The 16,727-nt window shown below is 50.8% G+C and overlaps 1 protein-coding gene across 1 annotated transcript; it reads left to right on the top strand.

The window, feature by feature from the left end:
* The first annotated feature begins 13,963 nt into the window (after positions 1-13,963).
* On the top strand, positions 13,964-14,725 carry LOC101756037 (early nodulin-like protein 1). Its single transcript, XM_004959488.1, has 2 exons — positions 13,964-14,201; positions 14,313-14,725. The coding sequence occupies exons 1-2, from the start codon at positions 13,964-13,966 to the stop codon at positions 14,723-14,725; spliced, it is 651 nt and encodes a 216-aa protein (XP_004959545.1).
* The last annotated feature ends 2,002 nt before the right edge of the window (positions 14,726-16,727 follow it).

Raw genomic sequence — 16,727 nt, 5'->3', positions numbered from 1 at the left:
TGGGATTAATTGGAGGAAGTTTGGCGCATGAAATGACGAGTTAACGGGGGTGTTAGGGGTTTAAAACAAGGTTTAGGACTAAACTGCGAGACCATGGACCTATTCACAAATTTTTCTAGAAGGTGGAAGGGCATATCCGCGAGAGAACTTTGAGAGAGGTGGGAGGGCTTGTTTGTGAATATGGAAAAGGAGGGGGTTAGATCAGAATTGGGGGGAATTTTGCCTTCTTCTTCCTTGGACCGTGACATGGAGATGGGGAGGAGGGGAAACCGGTGGGGGCCGGCCGGCCTAGGCTCGCCGGCGGTGAGGATTGGCGGAGGGGGAAGGTAGAGGGGGTCGTGGGGGACCCATTTTGGCCCTCACCTTGGGCGGGGGGTGATGGGAGAGGGGGCGGCGAGCGGCTCCGGCGGCGGCGTTCCTGGTGGCGGTGACAGCGGTGATTGGGTGCGAGACAGGTGAGGAGCTTAGGCGCAGGGGAGTGGCGAAGCTCCGGGCATTGGCTCCCCTTTTATAGGCGGCGGGAGGGGGCGGGGTGAATGGTGCACAGGGGCGGCGGGGCCGGTGGCCGGCGAGCTTTTAATGGCGGTCAGGGTTCTCGGCTGGTGGCGTGCGGGAGGGGAGCTCCGCGTGGATGGCGTGGCGGGGCCGAGCTCGGGCGGCGAGGAGCAAAGGGGTGATGATCGGCGTGGGGAGGCGCACCGGGAAAGGGCGGTGAGCGGCGACCGGTGCGCGCATGGGGAGGCGCGCTAGGGAAGGGCGTGATTGGGCCAGGGGCCGGGCGCTGGCGTGTGGGAGGGAGCACGCGGGAGGTGGTGTGTGGCGCTGGGGTGCGGGGCCGGGTGCTGGCGCCAGGCACCATGTGCCAGGAGCCGCGGGCGCGGGAGTGTGCGCCAGGAAGAAAGGAGAAGAAAGAAAGAAGAAGAAAGGAGGAAGAAGGAAGAAAGGAAGAAAGAGGAAGAAGAAAAAAGAGAAGGGAAAAAGGAGAAGGGAAAAAGAAAAGGGAAAAGAGAGGGAGAGTTGGTGAAAAATGCGGAAAACGGTCGGGCACGCCTGACGGATTTTGACGGGCACGTGGTGAAATTTGTGGAGGAAGAAAAGGTGGTAGCCGGCGTTGGGTGCCAGGACGGCGAAGTCTCCGGGAAGGAAAGGATTTTTCGGGAGCTCAACGGTCAAAAGATTTTGAAGATGAATTTTTAGCGGATTATTTGAGTTAGTAGATTTTACGGATGTTACATTGCTGAAGGTGGCAATCAACCAAATGAAGAGATCGATCACAGCCAGGCTGACATGTACCTCAACCTGGCTGGTGAGGGCATCGAGGAGCAACCAATTGCCGAGGGAGGCAATGTGGAGCAACCAGTTGCCAAGGGAGGCAATGATGGGCAACAAGGCGAGGTATAGCAAGTATTATACGTAAATATTATTTGAATTCTCTTCTTATCAAAAGAAACATCATCACACAACATTCCAATCACGCAACATTTCAATGGTCGTTTTTTAGCCATCTGGATCGGGCAGAAGGCCTCAAAAGAAACGAGGCAAGAACAAGAAGTTAGAGGGCCGTATCATTATCACAGAAATTGCTGAAGATGTGAACCGATTGCCACTGCCAATGCTAAGACAAAGATGGTGAATCAGCTTGGGTTTCTCGTCAGAGATAACATCCCAATCAGCTTTCAGAATTGGAAAAAACCTGACAATGTCCCGATCAGCACAAACCCGCTCCTTTACGTACCTGACCGAGAGAAGGCTATGATATGGGAACAGCTAAAAGATAACTTCACGTTTGAAAATGTAGATGAAGAAAAATGAAAGAATGGGGCTTAAAGAAGACTACAATTGTGTTTCAGACATACAAGAAAACCTTGCACAAAGAGTACATAAAGAAGGGGCTTGCACCTGATTTCAATAAGCACCCGAAGATAACAGATCACTGGGATTCCTTTGTACAGTTCAAGGAGATGAGAAAAAGCTAGTCATCAACTCTGACCAACACAGGCAATGCCTAGAAGAAGCAATACTTCCATCATCTTGGGACAGGAGGTTACAAGTCGGGGGCCGCGAAATGGCAAAGGATGGAAGATGACCTAATTGCCAGGGGAATAGTACCATATACTCTCGAATGACCTGAGCGAGCAAAGAATTGGTTTTATGCTCATGGCGGTAGGCTCAATCCTGAAGATGAATCAATTGTGTTCGGCAATGAAATAAGAGAAGCAGCTACGAGACTTGATGACTTAGTCAAGAAAACGGCCAATGGATCCTTCGTGCCTGATCGAGAGAGGGACGAGCTGACAATAGCACTTGGAAATCCCGAACACCCTGGATGATGCTGAGGCAAAGGACTCATTCCGTGGCAGTATGCCTTTCGTGAGCATATTGAATCATATAGAAGTCGCCAAAGAAGCAAGGCCAACCAAGCACGACAGCTTCAAGAGCTATAAGAACAAGTAGCAACATCAGAGGGAAGAATGGTGGAAATAATAGACCAGCGTGTGACTCTAGCTCTGAGCAAATATTCCAGTGAACAAGCAGCTGCTACAACATTAGGACCATATGTCGATGTAAGCCCGACTCAGCGTCGAAGCAGTGTCGCTTCCACGGAAGCCGCAACTGGAGGATCCACAAAGATCATTGAGGAACGCCACCCCATGGACGACATCACAGGGACAACCCCTTGTGAGCTTGTTACTCCCATGAGAAACAAGCTCATAGTGGTGGCTTATGGTGTGGCTGAGCAACCGACGTAAGGCCAAACAATACATGGTGTGGAGATTCAAGCTTGCTATGCCAAGGTTGGGGTGGACCGAGTGGCCGATGGTTGGGAGGACCTGGAACTGGAGATCACTGGAGGTGACAGGAAAAGGAATCTAGGAGAAGCTATCCATGGTTGGATTCAGTGGCCCAAGCGCTACATAAGTATTACAACGCCGAATCCTCCAACCTTGGGATCATCTCCTCAAGGCTCAAGGGCAAGATCACCTACGCTATCTGCCAGGGCACCCTTTCCATGACTAGACAGGTCTCCTAGCATGAGTCCAGTACTAGAAAGGGATCCAAGCATGGGTCCACCTCCCCCTCCTATGAAGAAGCGTTCAGTTCCTCCTCCACCTCCTAAGAAGAAGCAGAAGAAGCAGAAGGAGAAGGTACCAGCAAATAAATTACCTTATGATATGCTAGATGAGGAGGTCAAGGTTGCAGCGGCTGCTGAGTACGAAACATGGAAAAAGGCTTGTAAAGAAGCATGGAGGAAGAAATAGAATCCGGTGCCACCAGTGGATAAGCGTAAGCTTCAGTCTTTCATCAGAAGAATGGAGGCGGAGCAAAGAAAAGAGTTAGAGAAACCTCCGCTATTTGGTTACACATGCAGATAATAAAGCAGTCAGCTCAGAAGAGGAAAAAAAGTGGGAAATCTATTGCTCAACTCAGACAACAATCCAACCAATCGGTTGCCCCGCTTGTGGTGCTTTCTGACTTTGAGAAGAACCTGCTGGAATTCAGTAAAGATACAAATTTGACAACAGCACAACTTCAAGGGGAGGATGACATACCAACGCTCCCTGTGCCTCCTAAATGGAAATATGAGTATGGTAAAGAGCTCATGTGGCCGCGTTTGGTGAAATATCTCCCAACGAAGATGTACAAACTGCACCAATGGTACATGGAGGCTACAGTAGATGGTTTGATCATGATGGAAGTTCGGGTTGGTGATCAACATTACTTCCGTGGCGATGACATCATAATGGTGGAAATGGAGGAACTATACATGCTATTCAATCAAGATGCACTAGACAAGTAACTGATCAGTTGCTGGGTCTTGTAAGTCTTTAGTATATTTCTCTAACTTCAAAATCCCCGCTCTAGTCAATTTGCGATGTCTTAACTCCTATTCGATTTTGTATCATGCAGGATGGAGATTCAAACTTGTTGCAAGATGGGATACCATGACATAGGCTTCATGGACCCCTCAATTATTTTCCAAGATAATCTAAGGGATAAACTAGAGGAGATTATGAAGAATATATTTAAGTTCCTCGACAAGAATTACATATTACTACCGTGGAACTTCGAGTGAGCGTGTTTCCACTCTCTTTCTTTTCCGAACTTGCAGTTAAACATAATACTAACTAGTTTCAATTTGGATGTACAGCTACCATTGGATACTCCTTGTTATTGTGCCAGATATAAGCTTTGTTTATGTCTTCGATTCTGTCGAAAGCACTCGGGTGAATTCAAGGAGCAACTTGTTTGGAAGACAGATTTCTCAGTATGTGCTGAATTTTCACATATCGTGACACTTTGTTTAACACAACAAATATTTCATAACATTTTTTCCTTATATATAGTGCACAAGACAACCGGATGGTACTAATTTATGCGGATACTACGTTTGTGACTGCATCCACGCCTTTGTGCATCCGAAGCGTATGACCGACCAGCAATTAACCGTACGTATACAAAATTCTCAACAATAAATTAGTTCATCTGTATATTCTTCAAAAATCAATTCATTTGCTTTTACTTCAAAAACCAATCCATGCGTATATACTTAGAAAAATTAGATTAAGTATTTTAATTCATTTGCTTGTACTTCAAAATAGTTTCAATTGTTCAAAAAATTTAGATTAAGTATTTCTAATTCATTTGCCAATGACACAGATAATGACCATGAAGGAAAGACTCATCGATATCGAAGTTTTCAGGGCAATACAAGAACAATTATGTGGATTTCTTTTGGAGGAGGTCATAAATCCTGCGGGGGAGTTTCATAATAATGGATCTCAGCTAGTTCACAAACCGGACTTGGGTTCAAAATAGTAATTAAATACGATATGTGTATGCACAATATATTTATATATAAATATGTGTAATATTATTCATATATGTGTATGCACAATATGTATATATATATAGTATTATCTCAAATGTTATATTAAAGATAAATAAAACTTTACCTATATTAGCGTATTAGAACTAGTATACGTAAAGGAAACAAATACGAAATACGAACATACAATAAAGGAACAGAAAATAAGAAAAGAAAGGAAAAAAAATATTAGTACTGGTTGTGTGGGAATCACTTTAGTAATGGTTGTGTGGGAATCACTTTAGTACCGGTTGGTACCCTTTAGTATTGGTTATTTGAACAGGTACTAAAGTGCCCCCTCTAGTACCGATTGGCCAGTACCGGTTGCGCAACCGAGGCTTGTTCATTCATGGCTTGCTTCGTTTTAGCACTGCTTTTTCGGCCGTACCGCATCACGGGGTAGCAGTAGATAATTATTTCTATTTCTTTCCAGAGAGTAAGCAGTCAACTTTGTTTCTGTTTCTGGGATGCCATGACTGTTGATGCATATGGCTTAGCTGCCATAATGTTGAGCTGGTGGGCAGCTTCGCAACATTACCATCACATTGCTTGTTCTGGTGCTTCGCTCCCATGGCGCCGCTGGCCTGCTACAGCAGCATGGCCTCATCACGGCAGGCCGCCATTTTCGGCAACGGGGTCACATGCCCGCCACGCTCGCACGGAAGGCGGACAAGGGCTCGCCCCTGCCAGCTCCACCCATCAGTAATCACTAATCAGTGCTTGGCTGCAAGCTTGCTATAGCTGCACAAGCCAGCAACTGCTGAGCCAGCACTGCTTCGTTGCTTCGAGCTCATCCCAACCTCCCCACCTCGTCTCCCACATCCGGCCAGTCATTATCGGGAGGGCAAGCCTCGGCGACTGCCCGCAATGGCTCGTGGGCGTGCTCGCGGCCCTGGTCCTGGCCGTCTCGCTCGCCTACTGCCGCCTCTACCGCAACGGCGGCGCGTGCCCGCGGAACGGAGAAGCCGCCGGCCACGACCACCAGAGCAGCTTCAGCTGCGTGTACGTCGGCGGCGGGCCCGGCACGCGACGGCTGCGGCGACGGTGGCGGTGACTGCTGCTGCTGCTGCTGCTGCGATGGCGGTGCGATCACCGCGAGTCCGCGCGGCTGCGGTGAGTGCGGGCGTTTCTTGTGTGCTGGCCCTGTTGTCGCTGCATGTTCGCGAGCGTCTTAGCTTCACTGCTCCCGTCGTCGTTCCCGATCGGAAGGAGCTTGCGTACTCTGGTCAGTGTTCTCGTGGTAGCCATTATTCTCGCGTACGTGTTGTTGTCTGTTACCGTAGTGTAGCCGGCCTCCATCAGTTGTCTATGGTAGTTTGCTTTGGGTGTTGTGGATTTGTGGTACGATGTCGATCTTCTCGATCGGATCAGTCACACAAAGGCAATGTGTGTCTTGTATTAGGCTTTCTATTTTGATGGAACAACGCATGTCAGTCAACTTCGTTGGGGAACTGTTGTTGGAGCTCTTTGTGAGATTAGTACTTGAACCTATGACCGAGGAAACTATGAATCTGTGTACGGTCGCCTAATAATTTGGTTGATTTTACTGCTTGTTACCGGAATCAATCATTGTTCATATGCTTGTTCGATGTAGTATGGTTTTGGTACCCCATGTTACCTTTTTTATGGACTGTATAAAAAGGTGTTGACGCTTGTTATTCACACACTTTTAGTACCATTTAAGTGATATTTTCATGTGTATTCTTGTACTAACCCGTTACTTGGTACCTGAAATAACCCCGTTTTCGCATATGCATTATATTTTGGAGGACATTCTATTTTTGTAGGAAATTGGACCTAAAATCATATTTTTGGATAAAGCCCTGAACAAGCTTCGAACCTGTCAAAGATGAAGGCCAGTGGGCTCAGAAAGAGCCCAGGCCGATCGGCTTGGTGAAGCCCAAGCCGATCGACCAGGGGTCTTTTGGCCCCCCTCCGACGCTCATTTTTAGCAAGCACTCCTCCAAGATTACTTAAGGGCTAAGATTGTGAAAATATGGCAAGTATCACTTCGGGATCAAAGAGGAACCAAATAAGATCAAGCGGAGATTTGGAAAGTTATCAAAGATCAATCTCATCCCGAAGCTATCGACGTGCTATGCCCACATGCATATAAAAATAAGCTTCCAGAACATAGAGGAGACTTGACGATCAGAGGAGACTTGGTGACGAAGTTGGGCACGAGGGGATAAAAGGAAGGGCCAGGCCGATCGGCCTGGACCCTCTCCCAGGCCGATCGGCCTGGGGCTTTCCTTGCTCCTCTCGCCTTCCAATTTCTGCCACGCGGTCTCTAGACTATAAATACTCCAATATTTCATCGAGCACGCAAATCAATCCACCAGAATTTGACGAATAGAGGGACACACACCAAAGGGAGCTGAGGGATGCTGCAAGTCTTCAAGGTTGTCTAGGAGATGGCTTAGGCTAGACCCTAGCCCCCATGGTCGTTCCTAAGCAGCGAAGCCATGGTGGAGTTCTGGAGCCGAGCCTTGTGATCATCAAGGCTTATGTACACACGATGATGATATCAATCTAATGTTGTGCGTACTCTTATCTACTATGATTCATGCTTATTTTCAGATGTGTAGCTACCATATGCCTTTAGTAGAAATAGATGTAATCGTGGTGATTAGTCTATATCTTGCGGATACATCTTAGTAGTGCGTAGGAAGTCGGTGTGATCATCTTTGCATGGTGACGGCATGCGGGAGGAAAAGGTCGAATGATTGCGTAATGTTGAGTAGGATCGAAGGTGAGTATTGTGGGAGTCGTTGAGGTAAAGCTTTAGGAAACCGGAGGCGTCAACACGCACCTCGCAGTGGCGACCACAAGAGAGTAGGATGCTTGCGAGCCGCCTTTCTACGAGATGACTCTTTTATCAAGGTGCTACATAGATTAGTTACCACTTTGGCTAGAACTACAACAAGACAATAGGCTCATGCTACTTTTAGTTGTCACCTCGTATATATGGATCTGATCTATTTACCATGTCTATAATACTTATCTCTCGATTGGGTTTACCTTTATATGCAATTCATGCTTCATGATAGGACTAGATTCATTTAGCTAGATAGAGAACCCTAGTCAGTTCGCTGTTGTTCCACGGATTGATAAATCTTGGATAGAATACTCTAAGGGAAAAGCTACGATGATCTGTGCGCTTGCGGTTCACAACTTGGCGTGTTAACTACCGTTAACAAAAGGCTCGTATGCATAACAGTTGTCTCAAATAGTCAAATCACAGAGCACATACTCCTTCCATCCTAAAAAAACAAGTCATTTTAGGATTGTCCCAAATCAAACTTTTTTAAGTTAGACTAAGATTATAGAAAAAACTACATATGTTTATGATATAAAATAAGCGCCATTAGATTTATCATGAGATATATTTTTATAACATACCTACTTGATGCCATAAACATTGATACTTTTTTCTATAAATTTGATCAAAGTTGAGAAAGTTTGACTTAAGACAAACCTAGAATGATTTATTTTTTTAGGACGGATGGATGGAGTATGACATACCAACAAGGTGTGACTAGGCAGTTTAATTAACGCTCAGAGCGAGAGTAGCTAGCTGGTAGATGGAGGGCAATGACCACGAGTAGCCTGCCACGTAAAAGAAAGTACTCCCTCTTCCAAATTATATGTTGGTGTAGCTTTTCTGAGTTTATGAATATTATTATGTATCTAGATATACACTATATCTATAATATCTATGCATCTAGAAAAGAACGACCCATAATTTGGAACGGTATGGAATGGTACTAGGTGCTGCGTTCAACGAGGGATCGCCGGCATTGTTGATCGATGCGCCCGCGGGCCGCGGATGATTCATGCTTGCCTTGCAACAAATTGCCAAAACATGGTGCCTGGACGTACGTCAACGACTGCATGCTTGCAGCAGGTTCCTGTTCGCGGAACGCTGAACCCAAAGGGCATCCACTGATTGCATATGTTACGTCCATGTGATTAGTGGAAAGTTGGCTAGAGCTGGCCCATGCAAGAACAAGAGCCATTAACAAGTAGGTTGGCGTGTCACGGTGTACAAAGTATAACCATTTTGTGGTGCACGCGAATACTCGTTCGTCTCTAACTCTGAGCAACGAACATCAAGCCAGTTACAGTTTATTCTTGATCGCCTAATAAAGTCCTCGAGTCTAGGAAGTGATGCGCTCCTTGTGTCATGCCCTGATCAAACTTTTTGGACGACGGTCACGGCCTGCCTCATCTCTCTTGTTTTCAAGCTACTTGTGTGCCTAGACTAGCAGTAGTAGTAGTGCATATCTGATAGAGCACCATGCCCATACTAACCAGTTGGACGTACAGCTGCATCGGTGTGTGGCGACTGGCGAGTGATTTCGAAATATATTCGCGCAAAGAGAAAAGGGTCAAATTTGAGGCCCCTTACTTTAGTCTTGTCACGACGATCTTTATAGCAGACAATCGAACCTCACCATCACACCGTCACCTATTAGCTTCTTCCGTGGCATGGCAACGGCAATGGCGCGCCGCGCGCCGCGCGCCGCGCGCCCACACGGCACTACGGCAGACGGCACTGCCGCGACAGGCGACACCCATGATTCAGCAGCTTGCTAGGGTCAGGTTGCCATGTTTGGCAACGGGGTCACATGCATCCGCGGGCACGCACAAAAGGCACAAGGGGGCCTCGGAGGCAGTTGCCGCTCAGCGCTCACTGCTCAGATCAGAGTTTCCCACACAGAAAAGAGAAAACCACACGGCTTCCTTCGAGCTCACTCGCTTCCTGTTCCAGTTTCCAGGTAGTAGCTGCTACCTCATCAAAAGCAAAGCAGCAAGCTAGCTAATCAGCAGGTCTCTCTCCACTGCAGCGCCTCCGCGCCATGTCAATGGAATAGCCTTTAATTTGGCATAGCGATCGACCGGCCGGTTCGCTCTTGTGTCTTCCCAGACGACCTTTACCATACTAGTCATAGTCTGCAACCTCACCGTCGCACATTCACACCATCTCGTCACCTGCAGCGGCACACATGATTCGGCGCGTCAGGTTACCGTGCATAGCATGCTTGGGGTCACATGCATGACCATGACGGGGGCACGGACAAGAAGCACAACGGCTCGGCCTGATCTCGCCCAGGGCGCTCCACAAAAGAGGGCACTCGGCTCGATCGCGCCGTGCTAGCTCACGCAGCAGTTTTAGTTCCGGCTTCCGTGCTAGCTAGCGAGTGAAAACCCCAGGCCTGTCGATTGCTCCCTCTCCCTCCCCTCCAATGTGCCTGCGTGCTAGCTCGACCGTCGCGTCGCGGCTCCCGGCCCCCACAAGGTCACAATGCCAAGGCTCCTCGGGTCCTCTGGCGACGGCGCGGCCGACGACGACTCCTTCTGGCTGGCGATGCTCTTCGGGGCCATGACGACGGCCTGGCTCGCCTCGGTCGCCGTCGTCCTCCTCCGCGCTCGACGGCGCGGCTGGCCGGGGGAGGTGGACGTCGAGGCGCCGCCGCTGGACCTGGAGATGGCCGTCGTCAGGGACGGCGCGGCGGCGGCCACAGGCGGCGGCGGCGGCGGCGGCGGCAGGCTGCTGCGGCGACGGCGCCAGGCGCTCTGGTGGCTATGAGCCTCTGGCTCCCTCTGAATCTTCTACTACAGTCGGCGTCGTCCTCCGTCCCGCGCATTACCGTGCGCCGAGGAGTTCCTAATTACTTCGAATCATGGTCTAGCCTCTAGCTAGTGGGTTAACCTTAGGTTGTCTGCTCGGTGTTAGCATTTCGTCAGGTGAACAAGATGATCGATCGAAGTGTGTTTGTGTTTGTTTGTTCAGGATGTGTTGTGTTTTGTCCGGAGACAATGAGGTCTTGCCTCTATTTTTTTTGGATGGAACTCCCGTTTGGTGTTTGGCTGAGGGGATGGGTCCATTCTATTTCCACGTTTGCTACGAGGGATTGGAAAAATAGGATGGATGGCATTTTTAACACTGTCAGCTGTAGAACTCATGGACCCCACATGTCATTACATGGTCCCACATGTCATTACATGGTCCCACCTGTCATCGTATGTGGCTTCTTTTTCTTTTTTTTTTCCGATTTATCCTATCCAGAGACCGACCGGCGGCGCGGCCCGTGGCGGAGCTCTGCTCCCCTGGCCGGTGGCGCGGTCGGCCGGCTTATCTCTCAAAGATGTTTTCCCCTTATCCTCTTTCTGTGTGGCCAGGAGCTCGCCAATCCGCACACGCCTCCAATCCTCCCCCGCACCTGTGTTTAACCACGTCAGCCCGCAGCTCTGCTCCGTGCCTTGCCTGTAATTGGATTAGAGCTCAATGGTTTGACGGAGATTCAGAATCTCTGTGAAAAGGGATGAGCAGAAGCTCATCAGGGTTCACAGCCAGAGCTCGCGCAACTCATAAAAAAGAAGCTCGTGTCGTAGTTGGAGGAGCTCGCACGTGCCCGCGGCGGAGCACGCGAAGCCCTAGCCGCCCTCACCATCCCCGCCGTCCCTTCCAGCACCACGCGCGGAGCTCGGCCCCCGCCGGCCATGGCCACGCCGCCCATGGAGCTCGCCCCCGCCGCCCTTGGCCGCCCGCGGAGCTCGCCACAGCTGGCCATGGCCGCGCTGCTCGTGGAGCTCGCCCAAACCTGCCTTCAACTCGCACCGCGCCGACCTCTTCTCATGCCACGTGAGGGACGGAGCAAAACGGCTCGTGACTGGGGACCGAGGGGATGCCCCCGTCCGCTCATTTTTTTGGGATGGAGTCATCCCGAATATCGAGGTAATATTCCTCTTCAGGGATGAACCCATCCCACAGGACTCTGAACTAAACACCACGATAATAGGATCATCCCGTCCCATCTCACTTCGTCCCACCATCAAACACATCCTCTGTGTTTGGTGCCTCTGTTATTTTTCTTCCAGTGCGGTCGATGTCAGCATTCTTGTTGTAGCTCTTCAGCAGGTAGTAAGAGCTCGGTTTGTCAAGCACTACTAGTTGTTGCTTGAATTGAAGCTAGCTAGAACTAGCTCGGTGAAATTAAACTATGGCCTCTGGTACTTTTACTGGTTCGTTGCTGTTAGTGAAACCTACATTTCTTCCAAACTATGAATGGTTAGCTACTGCTTGCTGCTACTGGCGCATGTGAATGGTCTTCCTTTTACGCACGTCACTCGTCACATGTATTACTGTATTAGAGTGTTTAGAATGGTAATTAACACTGTGAACTGCAACATTAGTTATGACAAGGTACGACGAAGTATATATACTCCACAGTAAACGCCGACGCCGTGTAGTGTAATGCATCATTCCATCCACAGTATGTACGTCGTCGTGGCAACTGGCGAGAGTAGTACTCGAATTCACTGTCCCTGCCTCGCCCAGTAAATCTCGCCCAGTAAATCCCAACAATGATTGCAGTTGCAGCCTCAAAATTACCATATACTAGATGCAAAATTCACATGAGCAGAGAGAAGTATGCCGGTGGAGAAGGTAAAAAAGGTCTCCCCATCAATCCAGATACAGTAATTGTTGTAGCTGCGGCACATCTCGCGCACGAAGAGGTCGACACGTAACGTACGCTCTCGATTGGATGCTCGGCACCCGCACAAGGCAGAAGCTAGCAGCCTTTTGGCTTGTTAGAGTGTACTAGGCAACTCCGGATACGGTTACTTTAAAATTAATTGTGATCTCGGGATAACTTTCCTTATACCTAGGAGAGACTACTTGCCCTCCAAACCATGTACTCCTATATAATCAGTTCAAAGGGCTCAAGCAATATATCCACGCATTGTATACAATCTTACATGGTATCACGAGTCTAGGTTACAAACTCTAAGCCTCTAGCTTCCGCTGCCCTCGCGCCACCCCCGGGAGATCAATCTCCACCGGGGGCAGCGCCCTCGTAGGATGCGCGGCCGTTCCCTCTAATCCGCCGTGCCGATCGTGGTCAAGCAGCAAGCAGATAACCCCTCCACACCTCCAGGCCACGGCGGCCCCCGACGGTGGCCAGTGCGCCTCCCGACTGCAGCGGCCCCCGGCGACGGTGGTAGGTGCCCCTCCAGGCTAAGCGCCCGCGGCTCCTGGTCGCGCCACCGGCGGTGGAGGCATCACGGGAGAGAGGGAGTGAGGGGCGGCGGATACTGGCTTGGACGGGTTGGGCTTCTGCTACGAGCACCCGATGCTCTACGTGAAGCTTCGTCCTATTGCTGCTGCTGTTTTTTCTTTTTTCCCGATCAGAGATCGGGTTGAGTCACCGTGCCGTCCCGTCGTCGCTTCATCGTCGACGCTCCCGAAGATGAGGTTGTCGTTGGGCCCTTCAGGCTGCTGCGGCAACGCTCGTGATCAAGCCATCCTCGTTAGCGACGCCACCTTTTCAGGCGGTGGCGCCACCCATGCTGCTAGTCCTCGTCACGCTGGCTCTCGGTCCGAGTCGCGCCTATTGTCGCATGCTCGCGGACACCGCCACTAACACTGCTGAAGGAAGATGCAATTGTGCTCTTTAGCTGCACCATTTACCATCGTGCTCGGCTCATCATCCTGTTGTACCTGTCGACAAGAAGCTGCTGCTTTTGTGTATTCGGGCGCCTTCGCTACGCTTCGGACCCACGTCCTCCTCCACGGTTTCGATCACGTCCACCTTGACCTCGGCTACTTCGGCACTAAGGGGTTACCATATGCTTGACAAGCCTCTTCGGCTCCCATTCCAGCCACAACATCTGCGACGCATCAACGGTTGCGACTGCGAGGGATGTCATCTCTTCGGCTTATCCTCCAGTCTCATCGTCTGCGCCCTCCCGCTGTGACTGCGGGGGATGTTAAAGTATATTAGGCAACTCCGGATATGGTTAGTTTAGGATTGATTGTAATCCGTGGATAACCTTCCTTATTTCTAGGAGAGGCTACTTTCAGTCCAAGAAGCTCAATCAATGTATCCTACGCAATCTTGCATGGCACGCACCAACCAACCCGTCCGGTTTCCTAGCAGCTAAACCCATGTCGCGTCCCTGCGATCCTGCCCGTACCGGCCGATGAGTCGTTAGACTCATGTGCAGGCGCGTCTGGGCGTTCGGCTCGCGCAGCAGCAAAACCCCAATCACAACCCAGCACTAGTTCGAGCTCGGTGGCCTGCGACGATGAGATCATCGCACGTGATCGACCCGCACCGCCGCACGCCAATGGCCGGCCTCCGCTTCGCCGTCCTCTTCGCAGCCACCAGCGCCGTCCTCCTCCTCGCCGCCTCGGCGACGTCGCGCCCGCCGGCGATGTACGTCGTCGGCGACCAGATGGGGTGGGCGGTGCCGCCGGGCGGCGCCACCGGCGCGCTCAACGAGTGGGCCGCGAGGCACCGCTTCCTCGTCGGCGACGTCCTGGGTATGTGTTAGCTCCATCTCACGACGCTGAGCAGCTAGCCGCAAGCCCCTGTAGCTAGCGTTCTTGGTCCCGTGCGTGATCGGCGCGCGCGCTTGATCTGCGTCCTTCCAGATTTCAAGTACAGCAACGGCGACGCGGTGCTCCTGGTGAGCCCGGGCGACTACGAGCGGTGCAGCGCGGCGAGCCCGGTGAGCCGGTTCGCGGACGGCGGCGGCGGCGGCGGCGGCACCAGGTTCACGCTCGGCCGCCCCGGGCTCTTGTACTTCATCAGCGGCGCGCCGGCGCGCTGCGAGGCGGGCCAGCGGATGGCCGTGCGCGTCGTCAACGCACGCCGGCGCTCGCTCACCAGCGGCGCCCCGACACCGGCGCCGGCACCGGCTCCGGGGACCCTGACCTCCGACACCCCGCACCGACGGCCGCTGTCTCTCGCGCAGAAGCAGTTCGCGGCGGCGGCGATAGGGTTCGGGGCCGGATTTATCTTGACATATTTTATCGTATGGCTCTGTGTATGCTGCGGCGGCTAGAACTGCCGAGCACGGATTGTTTTCCCGTAGCACGCCAGCGCTAGCTTGCTGGTTGCAAACCTTCAATTTCTGACTTGCTTTTGGTAGCTGCTGTTCTTTGAGACCTCGGCAGAATTCTCTGAAATCCATCCTTTTCCCCCACCTCCTTTGAATGAGTATGCAATGGGAATTGGCCATTGGGAACTACGTTTCTGCAATTTTGTGTTTAAAAGGCAGATTGTTATGATAATAATTCAGAGACAGACCACATTTCAAAAGAAACAAAGTGAAAAAAAAAGACAGGCTAGTTTGAAGTGAACTCGTTCAGTGGTGGAGAAGTCACGTCACAAGATTGGGCCTTGGGTTGGATCTCTAGCTAGGTAACGGCTAGGGGTGTCGAACACCTTTAGTTTGCAAAAAGGGAGTGGGGATGAATTACCACTTTCTGAAAAGAGAATGAATTACCATTTATTTTCAAGCTAAGAGCGGAATCAATGAGGAGAGAAATCGATGTGTACGTTTGGCTAGGACAAATCGGTTCGGTTTGTTCGGTGTTGAAAAATTTCGGTGTTGCAGAATCAAGAACCGATCGGTGCATAGCAAAATCAAAAACCGACAATTTCGGTGTCGGTATTTTCGGTTCGGTGTTCGGCTTTTAACCGAAGTTCATGCCTTCCTCTCAGTCCTCACTAATCTTCACGACTTCACCACTGAAGCGAACGATGAAGCGAAAGGAAAGTTTACTCGCATGCGTGGGTGCCGCCGCTCCGCCTAGCTGCTGAGCACCGAGCGCCATCCGTCGTTGCTGATTCGCAGGATCTTGAAGCCGGGAAGTCGGCCCTCGCCTCCGTCGCCGCCGTCACCGAGCCTGAGGACGACCGCGCCGCCGGACGAGGGATACGAGGGGATAAGGCAACGGGAGAGACAGAGGGCTGACGGTGGACTTCAAGGCTCTGGGTCTCTAGCTGCTCGCGTGTGTGTATGCTTGTGTGTGTGCCTGCCTGCTCATGTATGTACGCTTGTGGGCTGAGCCTTTGGGCCAAGGTATAGTGGGCTGACCTGAAGTGGAGGTGGGCTAATACAGGAGAGAAAAGGAGTGATCGGTTTTACGGTTGTTCGGTTCCGTCGGAGGTGAATACCGACGCCGAAGCCGACTACCGAGATTCCTAAAATCGGAAACCGACACCGAACCGAAAAACCGAAAACGGTTCGGTTCGGTTCGGTTTTCAGGGTTCGGTAAAAAAGTGCCCACCCCTAGCTACTAAGCTACAGAGCTTGCATGTCACAACAAGTGAAAACAACGGAGCAAAGGGCCAGCGGCCAGCCAAAGCGCTCGTGCCCCTGTTCTTCCAATCCCAGCTCTTGCGCTAGGCGGTGTAGATGCACGCCTACGAGCATTCCAGCGCCATTTTGGCTGTGCAAAACTTAAAGACCCTGCGAGTGTAAGTGTGGATCGAGCAGCATTCCACGATCGATGCAAAACAATTCGATCGCCCAGATGAAATAGCGACAAGTACTGTGCTAGCATGTCCAATAACATGTTACTAGACGGTGCAGTATATAGTGATCTAGCCAAAGTTACGCACCGAGTTCTAGCAGCATTTTTTTTTTGGTCTTAAGACTAACTCTAGACGCCACAGTCAGCATGATTTATGTGTCCGTAGTGTCGAGGATTCACAGTCGCTGCTCATGGCCGCAAGCAATGCAACCTAGAAATGGACATGACGCTGCGACGTGTTACATGGTGCAGTGCACCTCCTGTATAACGAGCCGAATTACTCTGTCAGGGCATCAGGCTATGATCCATTTTATGTTGGTTAAGTCAACGACTGCGGTCTGAAAATGTCCACACTGACACACTGTACATCTCAAATCGATACAATGGGTGGGTGCTCGCCACGCATTAGGGGTGCTTTTACTACCGGAAAGTTGAGCATTCGTCCAACACGTTAGTATCGGACGTCGTGCGTTAGTACCGGTCGTCACGTACAGTACCACAGGAGCCTCTCTAGTACTAGTTTGG

This window comes from Setaria italica, chromosome II (assembly GCF_000263155.2).
Source record: "Setaria italica strain Yugu1 chromosome II, Setaria_italica_v2.0, whole genome shotgun sequence".
Taxonomy (NCBI): domain Eukaryota; kingdom Viridiplantae; phylum Streptophyta; class Magnoliopsida; order Poales; family Poaceae; genus Setaria; species Setaria italica.
The sequence above is the reverse complement of the archived record's forward strand: the minus strand, read 5'-3'. Positions and strand labels throughout refer to the sequence as shown.